This window comes from Nicotiana tabacum, chromosome 17 (assembly GCF_000715075.1).
Source record: "Nicotiana tabacum cultivar K326 chromosome 17, ASM71507v2, whole genome shotgun sequence".
In the NCBI taxonomy this organism is placed as follows: Eukaryota; Viridiplantae; Streptophyta; class Magnoliopsida; order Solanales; family Solanaceae; genus Nicotiana; species Nicotiana tabacum.
This window is the reverse complement of record NC_134096.1, coordinates 47,563,593-47,577,743: the sequence shown is the minus strand read 5'-3', so window position 1 is coordinate 47,577,743 and position 14,151 is coordinate 47,563,593. Positions and strand designations below refer to the sequence as shown.

At 35.8% G+C, this 14,151-nt stretch overlaps 1 protein-coding gene across 1 annotated transcript; it reads right to left on the bottom strand.

Annotated features, from left to right (window-relative positions):
• Positions 1–8,851: 8,851 nt before the first annotated feature.
• On the bottom strand, positions 8,852–13,501 carry LOC107781504 (uncharacterized). Its single transcript, XM_016602218.2, has 4 exons — positions 13,157–13,501; positions 10,176–10,964; positions 9,828–9,875; positions 8,852–9,734 (listed from the first exon to the last, which is right to left on the bottom strand). Exons 1-4 carry the CDS (start codon positions 13,343–13,345, stop codon positions 9,414–9,416), a joined length of 1,347 nt encoding a protein of 448 aa, XP_016457704.2. The 5' UTR covers positions 13,346–13,501; the 3' UTR covers positions 8,852–9,413.
• Positions 13,502–14,151: the final 650 nt, after the last annotated feature.

Sequence of the window (14,151 nt, the reverse complement as noted above, 5' to 3'; positions counted from 1 at the left end):
TAGCTTGAAAAGATATAGGCGATTCACTTAAACCACGAAGTTTCGTTGACACGCTTAATTCCAATAACTCAAGTATTGAAACTAGATATTCAAGAGAAGAATAAGTCAACAAAAGTTGCTAATAATAATAATGTTTTAGCTGGCGTTCTTTATTGAAAAGTCAAAATTCGGACGACTCTTGTCCAATTATACAAGTTGGAGGCACCCACCTTAAACTACACTTGTCTCCACCGATTCAATGTTTATTAATTTTTTTTCTCAACACCTCTATTCATTACATTTTAAAGGTTGTAAATGGCATGATATACTTCTCCATATTGGTATGACAAAAATTGAATATGATTTTCGATGCAAAATTAGAACTTTTTTTAGAAAATAAAAAACTAAAAGGAAGTATTTTTAGTTTTCCAGAAGAAAAAAAAAAGCTCATATATTTGTATACGGTTAAAATCGATCCTCGGTCATGAAGATCGATCGAGGATGGCATTTCAATCGAGGGGTACCTTCATGGAGACCCCGAGCGAATTCCGAGATGGGGGCGTCGAGCCCGGGCGTTCGAACCGACCGAGGTAACATCGGTCGATACAGGTCCCGAACATCGATGCCCGAAAGTGATCACCTAGCTCGAAATCAAGGCCGAGGTTCCAATCCGATACCGAGCTCGAGTCGGTATTGAGTTCACAGACAAAAGCTGTTACAACCGTACCAAAGGAGAGAATCTCTGCGGGAATTAAGGAGGAGACGCACCATCATGGGTCCTCCACTAGTAATATTTATTTCCATCATGTTACTATAGATAGAGTAGTGATCTTTGGCTATAAAGCCAAGGAGAGTTTGTAATAGAATGCACTTTTGGCTGGGATTAAGAATTCATTGTGTTTATCTTTCTAAAGCTCATTAAATATCTTTGTTCATCATCTTCCATTTTTGTATCATAAATACGTGTATTGTTATTTTCATATCAAAGGAATCTACTTGCCCTTAGAACCATACATAAATTCAACGTTATTCGATTTTTCGGGTAAACAGTTTGGCGCCCACCGTGGGGCTAAGGATAACAAGTGACTATTTGACACAAATATACAACACGCTCCAGCTTACAACTTCATATCAACAATGGCTCTGCCAATCGACCTCGAAGCTGGCCTTCAGGATGAAACCAACAATGTGGTGCCCGTGGCCGAAAGGCTACCCAACAACGGCAATGAGGATCGAATCGAGGAACCCGAAATTCGAGCCGAAGTACCAGTAGATATCAATTCACGAATAGCTCTAAAAGCGAATCAACGTTCCGAGCAGGAAAGAAGCGTTCAGGGTGGCGATCGACCCATAGCCCGAGACACCCACAACACGGGGGAAATCGGGGTCAGCTTGCGCATGATTTTCGAAATGCTACAAGCCCAACAAGTAGCGATAGCTCAGTTGCAGAGCCAAACTCATATGCGAAGTAATCCAAACTCCAATCCACTTCTTAGAGAAGTAACCCCCAGAACGGATCCCGACAAAGTGAAACCGAACGAGCAAAAATCGGGAACCGCTCCTGAAAATGCTAAATTGCTCGAGGAACTCACAAAGCGAGTCGAAGCCAACGACAAAAAATTTGAAACATATGATGCTAGGATCGATCAGATCCCGGGGGCTCCGCCCATGATGAAAGGGCTGGATTCAAAGAAATTCATACAAAAGCCTTTTCCATCGAGCGCGGCCCCGAAACCGATCCCAAAAAAATTCTGTATGCCCGTAATTCCCAAATATAACGGTACGACCGATCCCAACGAACATCTCACCTCCTATACATGTGACATCAAAGGCAACGATTTGGAAGACGACGAAATCAAGTCTGTATTATTGAAAAAGTTCGGAGAGACCCTCGCAAAAGGAGCAATGATCTGGTATCACAACTTGCCACCGAATTCTATCGATTCTTTTGCCATGTTAGCAGATTCGTTCGTAAAAGCACATGTTGGTGCCATAAAGGTCGCAACGAGGAAATCGGATCTATTCAAAGTAAAACAAAGGGGTGACGAAATACTGAGGGAATTCGTATCCCGGTTTCAAATGGAATGCATGGATTTGCCACCAGTCACAGACGACTGGGCCGTACAAGCTTTCACCCGAGGGTTGAACGGACTGAGTTCGACAACATCACGTCGGCTAAAACAAAGCTTGATCGAATACCCTGCAATAACTTGGGCGGATATACACAATCGGTATCAATCAAAAATCAGGGTCGAAGATGATCAATTGGGATTTCCGTATGAACCCACGCGTCAGAACCGCACAACCACTAAAATTCTGAAGGAAACCAACAGAGAACAAAGGTCAAACAGAGACCGATACCAACCGTACGTCACAGATCGGGTGAACCACGGTTCAGCGCATGAGATAATTAGGAATAACCGCAGATATGATCGGGGGCAAAATTCTCGGGGGCTTATGAGCAAGAGAGGTTTTGATAAACATGTCGATCCTATAGAAGTTCCTCGATCGGAATATAACTTCAACATCGATGCATCCGCCATCGTATCGGCTATCGGACGCATCAAAGATACCCAATGGCCTCGACCCATGCAGACCGATCCGGCCCAAAGGAATCCCAATCAAATATGCGAGCTCAAAATGGTATATTGTTTTCAAAAATACTTAAATATATGTGTATCTATCCAAGCTCAAAATGTTATATAGTGTAATGGTATTGCGTGCACCTTTCTAAGTGAGACTATGAGTTCAAATTTTATGTCATTTTATTATTTTTTCCTTCTTGTTTTCCTAGAATTAGATGCTCATGGGAGATGAGTATATCTGGTGTCACTTTTTGCGTACTAATTAAGTACTTTTGTTTTCTTTGTTTGATTTATTCTTTCAAAATGATCACATATTGAAATTCTTATTCTTCATTTTTTACCGTATAATCTTATAAGTATGATTAAATGAACGGTAAAGGGTCAAAAATACCCTTTTACTATCGACAATTGTTTAAAGATACCCTCCCTTATACTAATTGAGCAAAAATACCCCTATCGTCTTACTATTGAATAAATATACCCCCAAGTTAACAGAGAGGCCACGTGACAATCATTTAAGCTATTTGATCCATCCGGATTTATATTTACAGTAACCTGACCCAATATCCGGTACCCACCCTAAAAATTACACTTATTCAACCACTTTTAAATATGAACCTAACTTTTTGGTCCTTACTTCATCTCCTTCGTTGAAGCCTTTTATATACAAATGCACTTTTAAGAACTCAAGAAATGAAGGTCCATCTCTATTTGCACGTCCACATTGATAAACCCAAGAAAAGAAAGATTAAATCTCCATAAGAGTAAAAGATATAAACTGTTTATATTTCTAATCACTTAGATCTAGTTATTGTTGGCAACTTTTTAGAGTGGTAATGGATGACGAAGGTGAGTTTCTTTCTCGCTAATTATCCAAAAATCCGAAAATAAACCATATAACAATAAGAAGAAGAAATCAACAGAAATTCAATCTGAGAATTTAATTGCTGAAAAATTTGTTGAAGTAACATCATGAGGGATGAACGGTGTAAGCTTGTGCAACCATTAGAATTCGGGAAACATGTGGAGAAGAAGAGGTTAGCTTTGAGACCAATTTAGAGTAAAAATAATGGAAAAGACAGTAGCACTGAATTATTTGAAAGTGTAATGACAAGGAATCCAAGATCAACGGTCTATGAAGGTTGATTGGAAGATATTACAGAGTTCTTTGGTAGTATGATTTATGAAGCCTTTGCAGCTAAAAATCTGAAGATATGATTATGTTTTTCTGGATTGAAGACTTGGGGAGGGGTCGTTGTGATGTTGAATAAGGGTTTAATTTCTAGGGTGGATACTTGGTCTGGGTCGGGTCGGTGTAAAAATAAATTTGAATGGGCCAAATGACTTAATGACTGTCACATGGCCCCTCCGTTAACTTGGGGTATATTTGTTTAATAGTAAGACGATAGAGATATTTTCGCTCGATTAGTATAATGGAGGATAATTTTAAACAATTTTCGATAGTTTTTCGTTAAATGAAATGTGTATATTAAAGCTAGTAACAATGGATGATGTAGCATATAGTTAATGAGTTCAATTTATCCCAACGTTTTCGACATGGATTATAGATATAGATGTAAGAATATTACTTTCTAAAAAATAATAAGTTTGAACTTATATTTTCAAAAATATAATGGAGGAAATAGTGAGAACTAAAGGTTAAACCCGTAAAATTTATATCCTGGATTCACTTCTTCATAATAGTGCAATCATCTTCTCAAAATCTTGGATACACCTCTGTCCTCCTTTCTTGTTTTCCTTCTTCCTCCTCTTTCTTGCTCTTCTTCCAAAAACTTATGAGCACACTAGCTAAAATTAAAAAGAATGAGATGGGTTTGTAGAACATTAAATATCCATGGCTTATTTGTAGTTGTAATTGAGTGTGTAATATTAAATTGAGCTTATATTGTCTATCCCTATTGATTTTGTTTGATTGAAGAAAAATTAAAGAATGTCATTATTAAATTTGGTGAGCTTGATACTGGACTTTCTAGATCAAAGAGCAGAGGTTACAGAATTACCGAACCGAGATCTACAAATTGTTACCCAAATTCGATGAATGTCAGTGTCACGACCTAAATTCATGTGACTGGCACCCGGCACACTATCTGACCTGAGCGAACCAACCCATATGATGCACCCAAACCATATGTATGAAAACCAATTTAACTGCAGAAGCTCTTTGAAAAACATATATATTTTCAAGTTAAATGATGGAATATTTTTCCAATTCAACAATACATGAAGCCTCTCATAATCATAACAATGAGACTAAGTAAAATAAATATCTTTTCATGTATGTCGTGTATAACCCCATTATTACAACTCTTCACAACTATCTATAGAGCCTTTATACCAAGAATAAAACTCAAATACTCGGGTTAATGCCCGACTAACATAAATTAAGAAAATAACATTATAGAGTTGTTAGCATGCCGTATATCATATCTCATCCTAAAATATGTAAAGTAACTAGGGCCCTGGAGGAGAGCCCCCGAGGTTTAGTACACCAATGCGGTACTCAATAAGTGTCATAGATTCTCTCTAACTCAAGTTCCTGGGATAAAATTTTACAAAAAACTATGCAATCATCATTTGACATAAAGTGATAAACAGTTATATAAATCATGCTCTTTATCATTTTAAATAAAAGGCAAGTAAAATGTAAGTTATGCTATAAAATTTTAGAACGTCTCTATCAACACAGGATTTTTATAGAAATCTTATAAAACCATTTTAATCTCATTAAATCATTGAAATCATTTTTGGCTCCTTAGGCCTAAACATAAGAAAGCTCTCTTTTACCTTTCACTGGGAGTGTTATACCGACACCGACATAATGAACAACTATTAGGTGATCAACCTAGCAACAAGCATTTGACCCTACTTGTCTGGGAGACTTCCCGTAGTGCCATACGAGTCGACTTAGCCTCATTGCTTTAAGTAATGATCATTTTTCCTCTCAATGTAGGACTTTATCCCACAAACCTCAGCTTAGCCTTGGAATGTGTCCTAACATCGGCACGTGTAGTTCCATGGTAACGAACTCAACATTCGAACCAATTTCAGTGGTCTCCACTAGTAACTCCCAAAATATTTAACATATCAAAAATAGATTCATAGCATAATCTATTTTTATCAAATCATGATTTTCATAGCAAATCCAAACTATTTGAACAAAGTTAAATGAATAAGCTTTTTCATGTTAAAACCTTTAGCAATTTAACCTCAATCTAAAGATACAAAAAGTGCTACCTTTATTGAAATTTCCAAAGACAAGCTTATTCATGAAATATATCTTTAGCACTCAAGCATTTTATCAAAATATAAGTTTTAATAAAACTTATAATATTTTCCTTAAGCGTCATTTTGCTAACAAGTTCGAAAATAAGATTTTTATAAAATTACATGATACTTCATAAGAAATAATTTAGAAACACATGGTGACATCTTTCCCGCTTGTCCCCAAAAGTACGAATGCACATTTACAAATAATATAATATATCAACTCAAGACATGATTTTAAAGAGAATCCCTCAAGAAGAGTAAGTCTTAATCAACTTACCTCAAACTTCAAGCTCCAAAAATACTATAATTCTCTAATTGATTAAAATGCCCAAATATCGCCAACAATTCGACATCTACCATTAAATATGCTAACAACATAAAAACAAACCCGAAAAAATTCATAAATATCTATTTAGGCTTCACAAGCCGGCAACAAACCTTCAATCATTCCAAATTATTCAATAGGTTCACCCATTAGCCTATTCAAATTTATTTTTTATCATTTAATACCCATTTGGAGTCATTAATGATATTACGTAAATTACCCAATATCATCAAGTCATTATTCATTGCCTTCTCCAACAAAACTCTAGGTTCAAGAACCCCAATTTCAAGAACTAGTGTTGTATCTTATCCAAATGGTTATTTTCACTTCAATTCGTTCATCAATTAAGTTATCAAGTCTATTGGAATCATTAGAAACTCAAGATAATTTCATTTATATCAATTCATTACTATTCATCTTCTTCTTTGTCCAAAATATCATTCTTAAGACCCACCCTTAAGGTTCATACAATATCCCATTACAACTTCAAATAAAATTCATAAACATGCTACTCATACTCTAATATGTCATATATATGAAGCTCAAGCGAAGGGATTACCTCTTGGTGGAAGAATCTCAATTTTCCTCTTTTTGGTGTTCTTGAAGATTCAACCTATTTCCTATAGATTTGACCCACAATAATATTAGTTTTATCACTAAATGATGTTATATAATCATCCTTATACCAAAATAACTTACCTTGAAGTATATCCATGGTGGAAGAGCTCCTCCTTTTCTCTAGAAATCAATTTTAAGTTGAAGAACTAACTCTTTCTATCTCTAAACCCCTTTTTCAGCACTTTTTAAAATGACCCCTAAAGCTACGCAGCCTCTCTGCGTAGCCTATGCATAAACCCTACTCAGGAGGCCTTCCGTTGGCAAAATCTAGAATTGGCTATGCAGGTTGCGGAGCCTGTTGCGTAGCTGCACTACCACCTTTTGATAAAAAGGTCATAACTCCTTGTAGGAACTTCCAAACGATGAAGTGTTTGAAACATTTGATAGGTCATACACCATATAACACTTCATATCTTGAGAGTTATACTCGTTTGAAATTAAGTCTTGTGCGAACTCATTTAAAACTTTAGTCCATCATATAACTTCCAACTTGACTTAGCCTTAGGACTTTTTTTTAGACCATAAACTGTTTATAATATACCTCATACACATATTATCATGTTCAAATAATATCATTCATATCATTAGCCCTTGCTCACACGTAAATTAATATAATTAGCACACGTCGATCTTCTTTAAAGCCTTTAAACATTTCAAAATTTTCGGGGTTTTACAATTTGATTTTGACCAAAATTCTGTTAATTCGTCTAGACTTTATAGCCAAATTTTGGCGATTCGTCCCATCCGTCAGGATTTGATCATAAATCTCGGCAATCCTTCTGGATTGTGGCCGTAGCCAAATTGTGATGATTCGTCCCACCCGCAAGTTTTTCCCATCAATTCTAAATTCTGGCGAATCGACCTAATCCTGGTTGGAAATCTGTTATTTTGCAAAACCTTTCTTAAATGAAGTCAAAATTCAAATAATGGCACTGAAATAAAGAATTCAATAACTTTGTGTTCCTGTTAAACATATACTTAATATGTTTCAACTTATGTGGACATATTTTCTTTTTAGTTCGTGTAAAAAAGAATGATGACTTTCCATATTTAAAAATAATTTACCTTTATGCAACGATTTATAGTTACACTAAATATATGTGCCTTATTTTGTACCACAAATTTAAAAATCTTCTCATTTTTTTAAAATTTTATATTCAGTCAAATAGGTTCAAAGGAGAAAGTTTTGCTACAAAATTGAATCCGCACGTGGTCCCTCTATCTGTATTTGCAGCCATCGGGTCTCTTTCACGTCAAAGCCAATCAATTTCCATTTATTCCTCAAAGCCGCGTAGGTGGATCTTGTCCATCACTTTCACCAATCGTACATTCTGCCCTGTTTCTTTTTCATTGAGATGGAATTAACATGGATAGTAACTATTCAAGTTACCTATTTCAACTTGTTTGAAGTTGAAATTGAGGAGTAGATTTTATTGTTGTTGGTGTTAAATTACAACCCTTCATTCTATTTATATCTATAGCAGATGTTCTGCAAGCTGCATCATTATCGTTTGGTATAATATATAGTAAGAATTATGGTAATTATAACTTTATCCCATATTTGGTCTAAATTTTGATTTACCCTGTATAAAGTTATACACCAATTTTGGTTTAACTTCGTACTACTATCAATATGGAATAACTAATCCATGTATAACTTAAACATGAAAAAAAAAAAAATCAAAATTATCCGTGTCCAATAAAAGTAAGCATCCAAGGGTATAATTGTAAACTCATTGCTTTTTAATTAAAAATAAATAAATATTTTAACTAATATCTTGTATATTCAGTTTTAGTGCAATACACCAAACACCCAACAAGAAATAATCTTTGTATAACTGATCCATATATTACTAATTCCTACGTAAGAATTATAATTGTTTGTTAGATCGGTTGTAAAAATACTTATTGTGCAAACATTCAATTCCGTGACATAATCACTGGGCATTGTTTTGTGAAAGCGTCTGTTATTCAACTATCCATGATCTTTATTTATGAGCTCTAGGGCATTTATTCCATGTAATCCAGAGTGTAGTCACAAGCATTAGACGCAACAAGAAAAAATGGTAGGTTCATGTAAAATTTAGTGAGAAGTAATATTTTCAAAAATTTATATATCGGTTGTTACAAGGACCTCAACCTGAGTTAAAATCTAAAAATAAATAAAAATTTGCGGGCCTTAGCTTCTCTTGTCATTCCCTACCTGCAGAAATGGAGAAGAAAATTCCTCTTTAGATGTTTAATGTACAACACACACTCCACATCAAGAGGATCCCATATACTAATTCTGGAGCTTGCTTCATTCCCCCAGGCCTTCAAAAAGAACATGGGAACCTTATTTGTTTGTGGAATGCAGGATCATCTCTTTGGTGAATGTCAACATCCTTAAAACAACTAAGTCGAAGCTTCACCCAGGAATATTTCAGAACTGATGCCAATTTCTCCTTCTGGAGGTCGTCGTTTCCTCCCCGTAATCAATCAAAATTAATACAGCTAAGTCTAACCAATCACTTGAATCTAATTCAACCTTAAAAATATCAAAAATTAATTCACAAGCAATCTGAGGCAAAAGATAGGCGCTTTGCAGTGAGAAGATCACCCATCCATTCATTCATACATCACTTGCCGCCCTTCATATGTAGGTTTCTCATCCCGACATTGACCTTTTCCACACCAGATTCACTCTTCACCTCTGTTTGGTTTAGACTTTTAACGTTGAGCCATGGGTGTTGCACGCACTGCTGAGCTGTTGGTCGATTCTCTGGCTCAAAATCAAGAAGGGGACAAAGAAATTTGGCTAATTCATGGGCATCAATTTCAGAAAATCTAAATTTGTCAATAAGTAATTTTTCTAAAGACCCGTGCTTCAGCCTCCGGATCCTCTTCAAATCCCCATATTTGTCAAAGTAATCTTTAGAGCGAGCCCCACCATTGGCTATCTGCTTTACCAACGGTATTTATCAGATATGATGTCAACGATTACTTGTCAAAAGAATTCTTACAGGGTCACGAAAGCAAAACAATGCGCTCACCTTCCGGGGCATCTTTCCTAGAAGCTCCATCATCATAGCAAGGTGATCCTGAAACCAAAAAAGATACTAAGAAATACATACAAGTGCTGCTTGTGAAAAACTTTTGATTGTGCAATAAAATCCATTGGATAACTCCACTTCACATGTATAAAAAAAGCTGATCTTAGATCAAAATAAACTTCGTAAACATGTTAATAGAAAGTGAGGGCCTTCTGCCCATTCCAACCATCCAGTGATCCCCCAGTTCTCCTAGCTAAGAAGACGGATAACATTGAAACAAAAGGAACTGAGCACAATAGTAACACCGAAAGAACAGGGTCAAAAAAGGGATAGATGAATTTTTCCTACCTCATCTTCACTGAAACCTTGTCCACCTTTGGGTGTGAACATCATCTCCCCAGTAGCAAGCTCAAATACAATACAAGCAAAAGACCACATGTCAGCAGAGAATGAATATCCAGACTGAAGTATAACTTCTGGAGCTCTATACTGCCGTGTTTGAATTTCTTGTGCAAACTGCTTATCAGCCCAGCATGCATTTCCAAAATCCACAACCTTGCACCTTAGGTCAATTCCATCAAGACTTCTATTTGCTTTCGCACCTCCCCCCACCCCACCCATTGAAGCTCGTCTATTAGATATCCTGGCTGCTGCCCTCCTTGCCCTTTGTTTTAGCTTTTTCTCAATAATATTCATTGTTGTTCCTCCATTTGGGATCCCTTCAGGCCTTTCAAGTATCGGCGCTGTTCCCGATCTAATTGGATCCTTTGTGGCATTAATCGTGGAAAGTAAAAGAACATTTTCAAGTTTTAGATCTGTATGAATAAGTCCAAGTTCCCTGTGCAAATAATCTAGACCAGTTAGAATGCACTGGCATATTTCCCTAACTCTGTTCAGTTCAAGGCCTTTATAACGATTATATTTGACGAGGTGCAATAAGCTGTCACCAAGAAATTCAAGGACCATGCATAAATGCTGTCCATTTGGACCTGTATGCTTAAAATGGTCAATAAGTCTAACAACATATTTACTATTAGAGGGATCACCGTCGGCGATAGCAGAAAGTATTTCAATTTCGTGAAGAGCAGCTTGAGCAAATTGTGGCGCACTTTTCTGGATCTTCAAGGCTACAAATCCCTACCCAAAACAAATTTAAGTATATTAGACTTCATAGTCCACCAAGAAAACAATTCAAAAAATCTGTAAGACTTCAAAACCATCCACAATGAGAATACACAAAAGGAAATCTACGGCACATTCTTGTTGGAGATAGATTTGAAACCAGATGTTTTTGAAGCTTTTCATCGCCTACTAGGTGGCTTACCATTAGATAGACAATGAATAAAAATATTCTCCAAAGAAGAGCAATTCTATGTGATTATTCTACATAAATAAAAAAATATCCTTGAACTTCCATGACGAAGGAAGCTAATGGATTGATATTCTAGCTCAGAAAAATATCCTTGAACATATGTTGGCTGTTGACTCCAAACCAGGTCAAATGCCCCCCAAAATAAATGCTTTTGACTTGGAAACATTCAAACTTCTCAAATTAAATTGTAGCTCTATAGAGCTCAGAATATTTCATTAAAATAAATCATGAAACATTTGGAGATAAAGTTCATTCCAAGCATTTTTTACCCTTTATGATGGGCCATAGGTCCCCAAACAGTGTTTTAACTGCATGCACAAAATTATCCTCAGCATCAAGGACTTAAAACTGCTGCTTGCGTAAGAGATCTCACAACTTGAAAAAGAGACCTCATATATGTATCACATTCATCACAAACAAAAGCATATATATACCAAGTCTGACACCATAAAGAACTGGCGACAATGGTAATGATTAAAAGCCTAAAACTGAATGGAGATTATTTCACTGTGTAAGCAGTAACAGACATATACTTGCTCAACCTGGTTGGTATAGACAAGAAGCGTGAAGAGAAAGAAAAGAAAAGGAACCCTACTTGAGGCCTAGTGTAATAACACTTCAGCTTTGTTAGGAAAGTCGGGGAGGGTGTCAAGTAACTATCACCAAACATATAGAGATGCAAAAACATGTAATACCATCCAAATAAACAAGAAGATAGGTAAGGCTGAACCTGATCAAAGTGGATAAGAAAAATAATTAGGAATAGGCATTCCGCATTCGGATATCTTGAAATGCAGCATAAGGTAGCAGAGTAGCATATGTTTGTGTGTCTTTCGGGGGGAAAGGGGAAACATTGCCCTTGGAGATCCTGACAAAAAGTCCTGTGCAACAACTCAGTAGCCAGAATGCTACAAATTTGATCTCCAATGTCCGACTTCAAATCCCTGGCTGCTGCCAACTGATCAATCGACCAATCAACTACTTCGCAATCCTAAACTGGTCGGAATCCACTATACAAACCCTGTGTATCCATTCCGCTTTTTCTCCTAAATCAGTATCCATCATAGTTGGACTATTTTTACTTTAGCTATTGATCTACGGCGACCTTCCTCCTTTAAAAAGGTCTAAGAGAGTAAGAGTAGCTCTGATTTGTGGAACTCAAATAGGTAGAGCTTCCCTCATTAGCTCTATTTTGGGAAAACAAAATAGAACAGAAACGATCTGGAAAATATCAGACATCCAAACTAGTTGTTTGCTTTTGTAATTTGTATCTCCCAAAAAAGAAACTAGGGAAAACCGATAGCAATATAAAAACTAAATACTCACTCCTCTCATTCAACTTGCTCAAATAGAATCCTCTACGACAAAAATTCTTAATGAATTCAACATATATCCACCGATGGTATCAGGTCGCATGTACCGTTGTAGCAGGTAACTTGACTTATTTCAAGTTACAAGTACCACTTTTTGTGGAGGGTTACTTGTAAATATCTCTTAAGAAACCTGATAGTGTAAAAATTTGTTTAAGCTGTCCCGTATATAAAACTCATTCTTAATTAACATGTGGCAGTTATTATCCACCAATTGAAAGGTACGATTACTGAATCAAGGTGTGATCCAATTTGATTAATCATAGAGAAAAGAATAACTATAATCGGTTGCATATTCCAAATTGCAGTTCACTGATAAATGCATCTCTAGTAATGACTTAGCCACAAACAAAGACGATCTTCATCACTTAAGATTAAACCTTAGGTCACAAAACTTTTCACTAATCGTGAAATAACAAGAGCACTAACGATCTCAAATAAGCATATATTTTGATGAACTCACACAAAATCTGTGTAAAACAAAATCACGGAAATGAAATGAAATGAAAAGAGGAAAGAGTACTAATCAATAAATTTCTTTTTAATCAAAAAAGGAAGAATTTTTTGAAGGAATAAAAAAGACTTACGGACGATCGAGTATCGTAAGCGAGCCAAACGGTGGAGAATTCACCCCAGCCGAGTTTTCGCTGAGCGATATATCGGCCGCCGGAGAATGAATCGCCGATTCTCACCGCATGATATCCTCCTTTTCTGTATGAATCCATTCCTTCATCTTCATCTTCCGATGCCGACGATGACGACGGTGAACATGACATGGTCGGTGAATGGATCAAGCCTGATTTACACACAGTGCGTGTGATCTACAAAATTACTAAATATGTTTATCGTTTGATTTGATTGATTCTTAAATTTGATGATTTTCGATTAGAGAAGAAGCAAAGTAGAATTCTCGTGGAAAAAGCTTTAAGAATGAAAGGGACAGTGCGTTAATGAGGGGTATATGTGGCCTTCATTACCATATTCTCTCCACTTTTTCCTCTTTTCCTCTTTTCCGCCTTCCCTATAATTTTCTCTTTATATGCTACTAATTCGTTTCATCTTTTATTCAAAGTTGCGACTTTTTTTGTTAATTGAATTGGAACATCCAAAGTTTAATTAATACTACAAGCTAACTATAGTAGACTAACTATCCATTTTACTTGATTTGAAAACATTTTATTGAAATATGTAATTACTTACTCAATTCACTTTTACATGTCCATTATATTAAAAGACTGTTTGAAAGTGTTGAAAATTATTTGTAAGTGTTGAAACTGATATTTTAAATAAGCATTTATGTGTTTGGATAGAAGTGCTACAACTAATAATAAGCAGTTGATATATTAAGTAAAACAATGTTGATAAACTATTCTTATGTTAAAATGACTAAAATACCATTAAAAACTCTACAAAAGATTATAAACTAAAAAGTTCTTTTTGTAAAGAAAATGATGAACAACCAACATGGAATGAAGAAAAGGTTAGGAAAAAGTATTGTGAATTAAAATTATTATTAAAGATAAATTAGTAAAAATCTTGCTCAGACTAAAAGTCTTATAAGCTCAAAAATCATAAGTTGGGG

Coding starts and splice junctions, on each gene's coding strand:
- LOC107781504 (XM_016602218.2), bottom strand. CDS start 13,345: ATGTCATGTTCACCGTCGTCATCGTCGGCATCGGAAGATGAAGATGAA. Junction 10,965..13,156: donor CTTACGATACTCGATCGTCC/GTAAGTCTTTTT, acceptor TGTTTTGGGTAG/GGATTTGTAGCCTTGAAGAT. Junction 9,735..9,827: donor TAGGAAAGATGCCCCGGAAG/GTGAGCGCATTG, acceptor TTGGTAAAGCAG/ATAGCCAATGGTGGGGCTCG.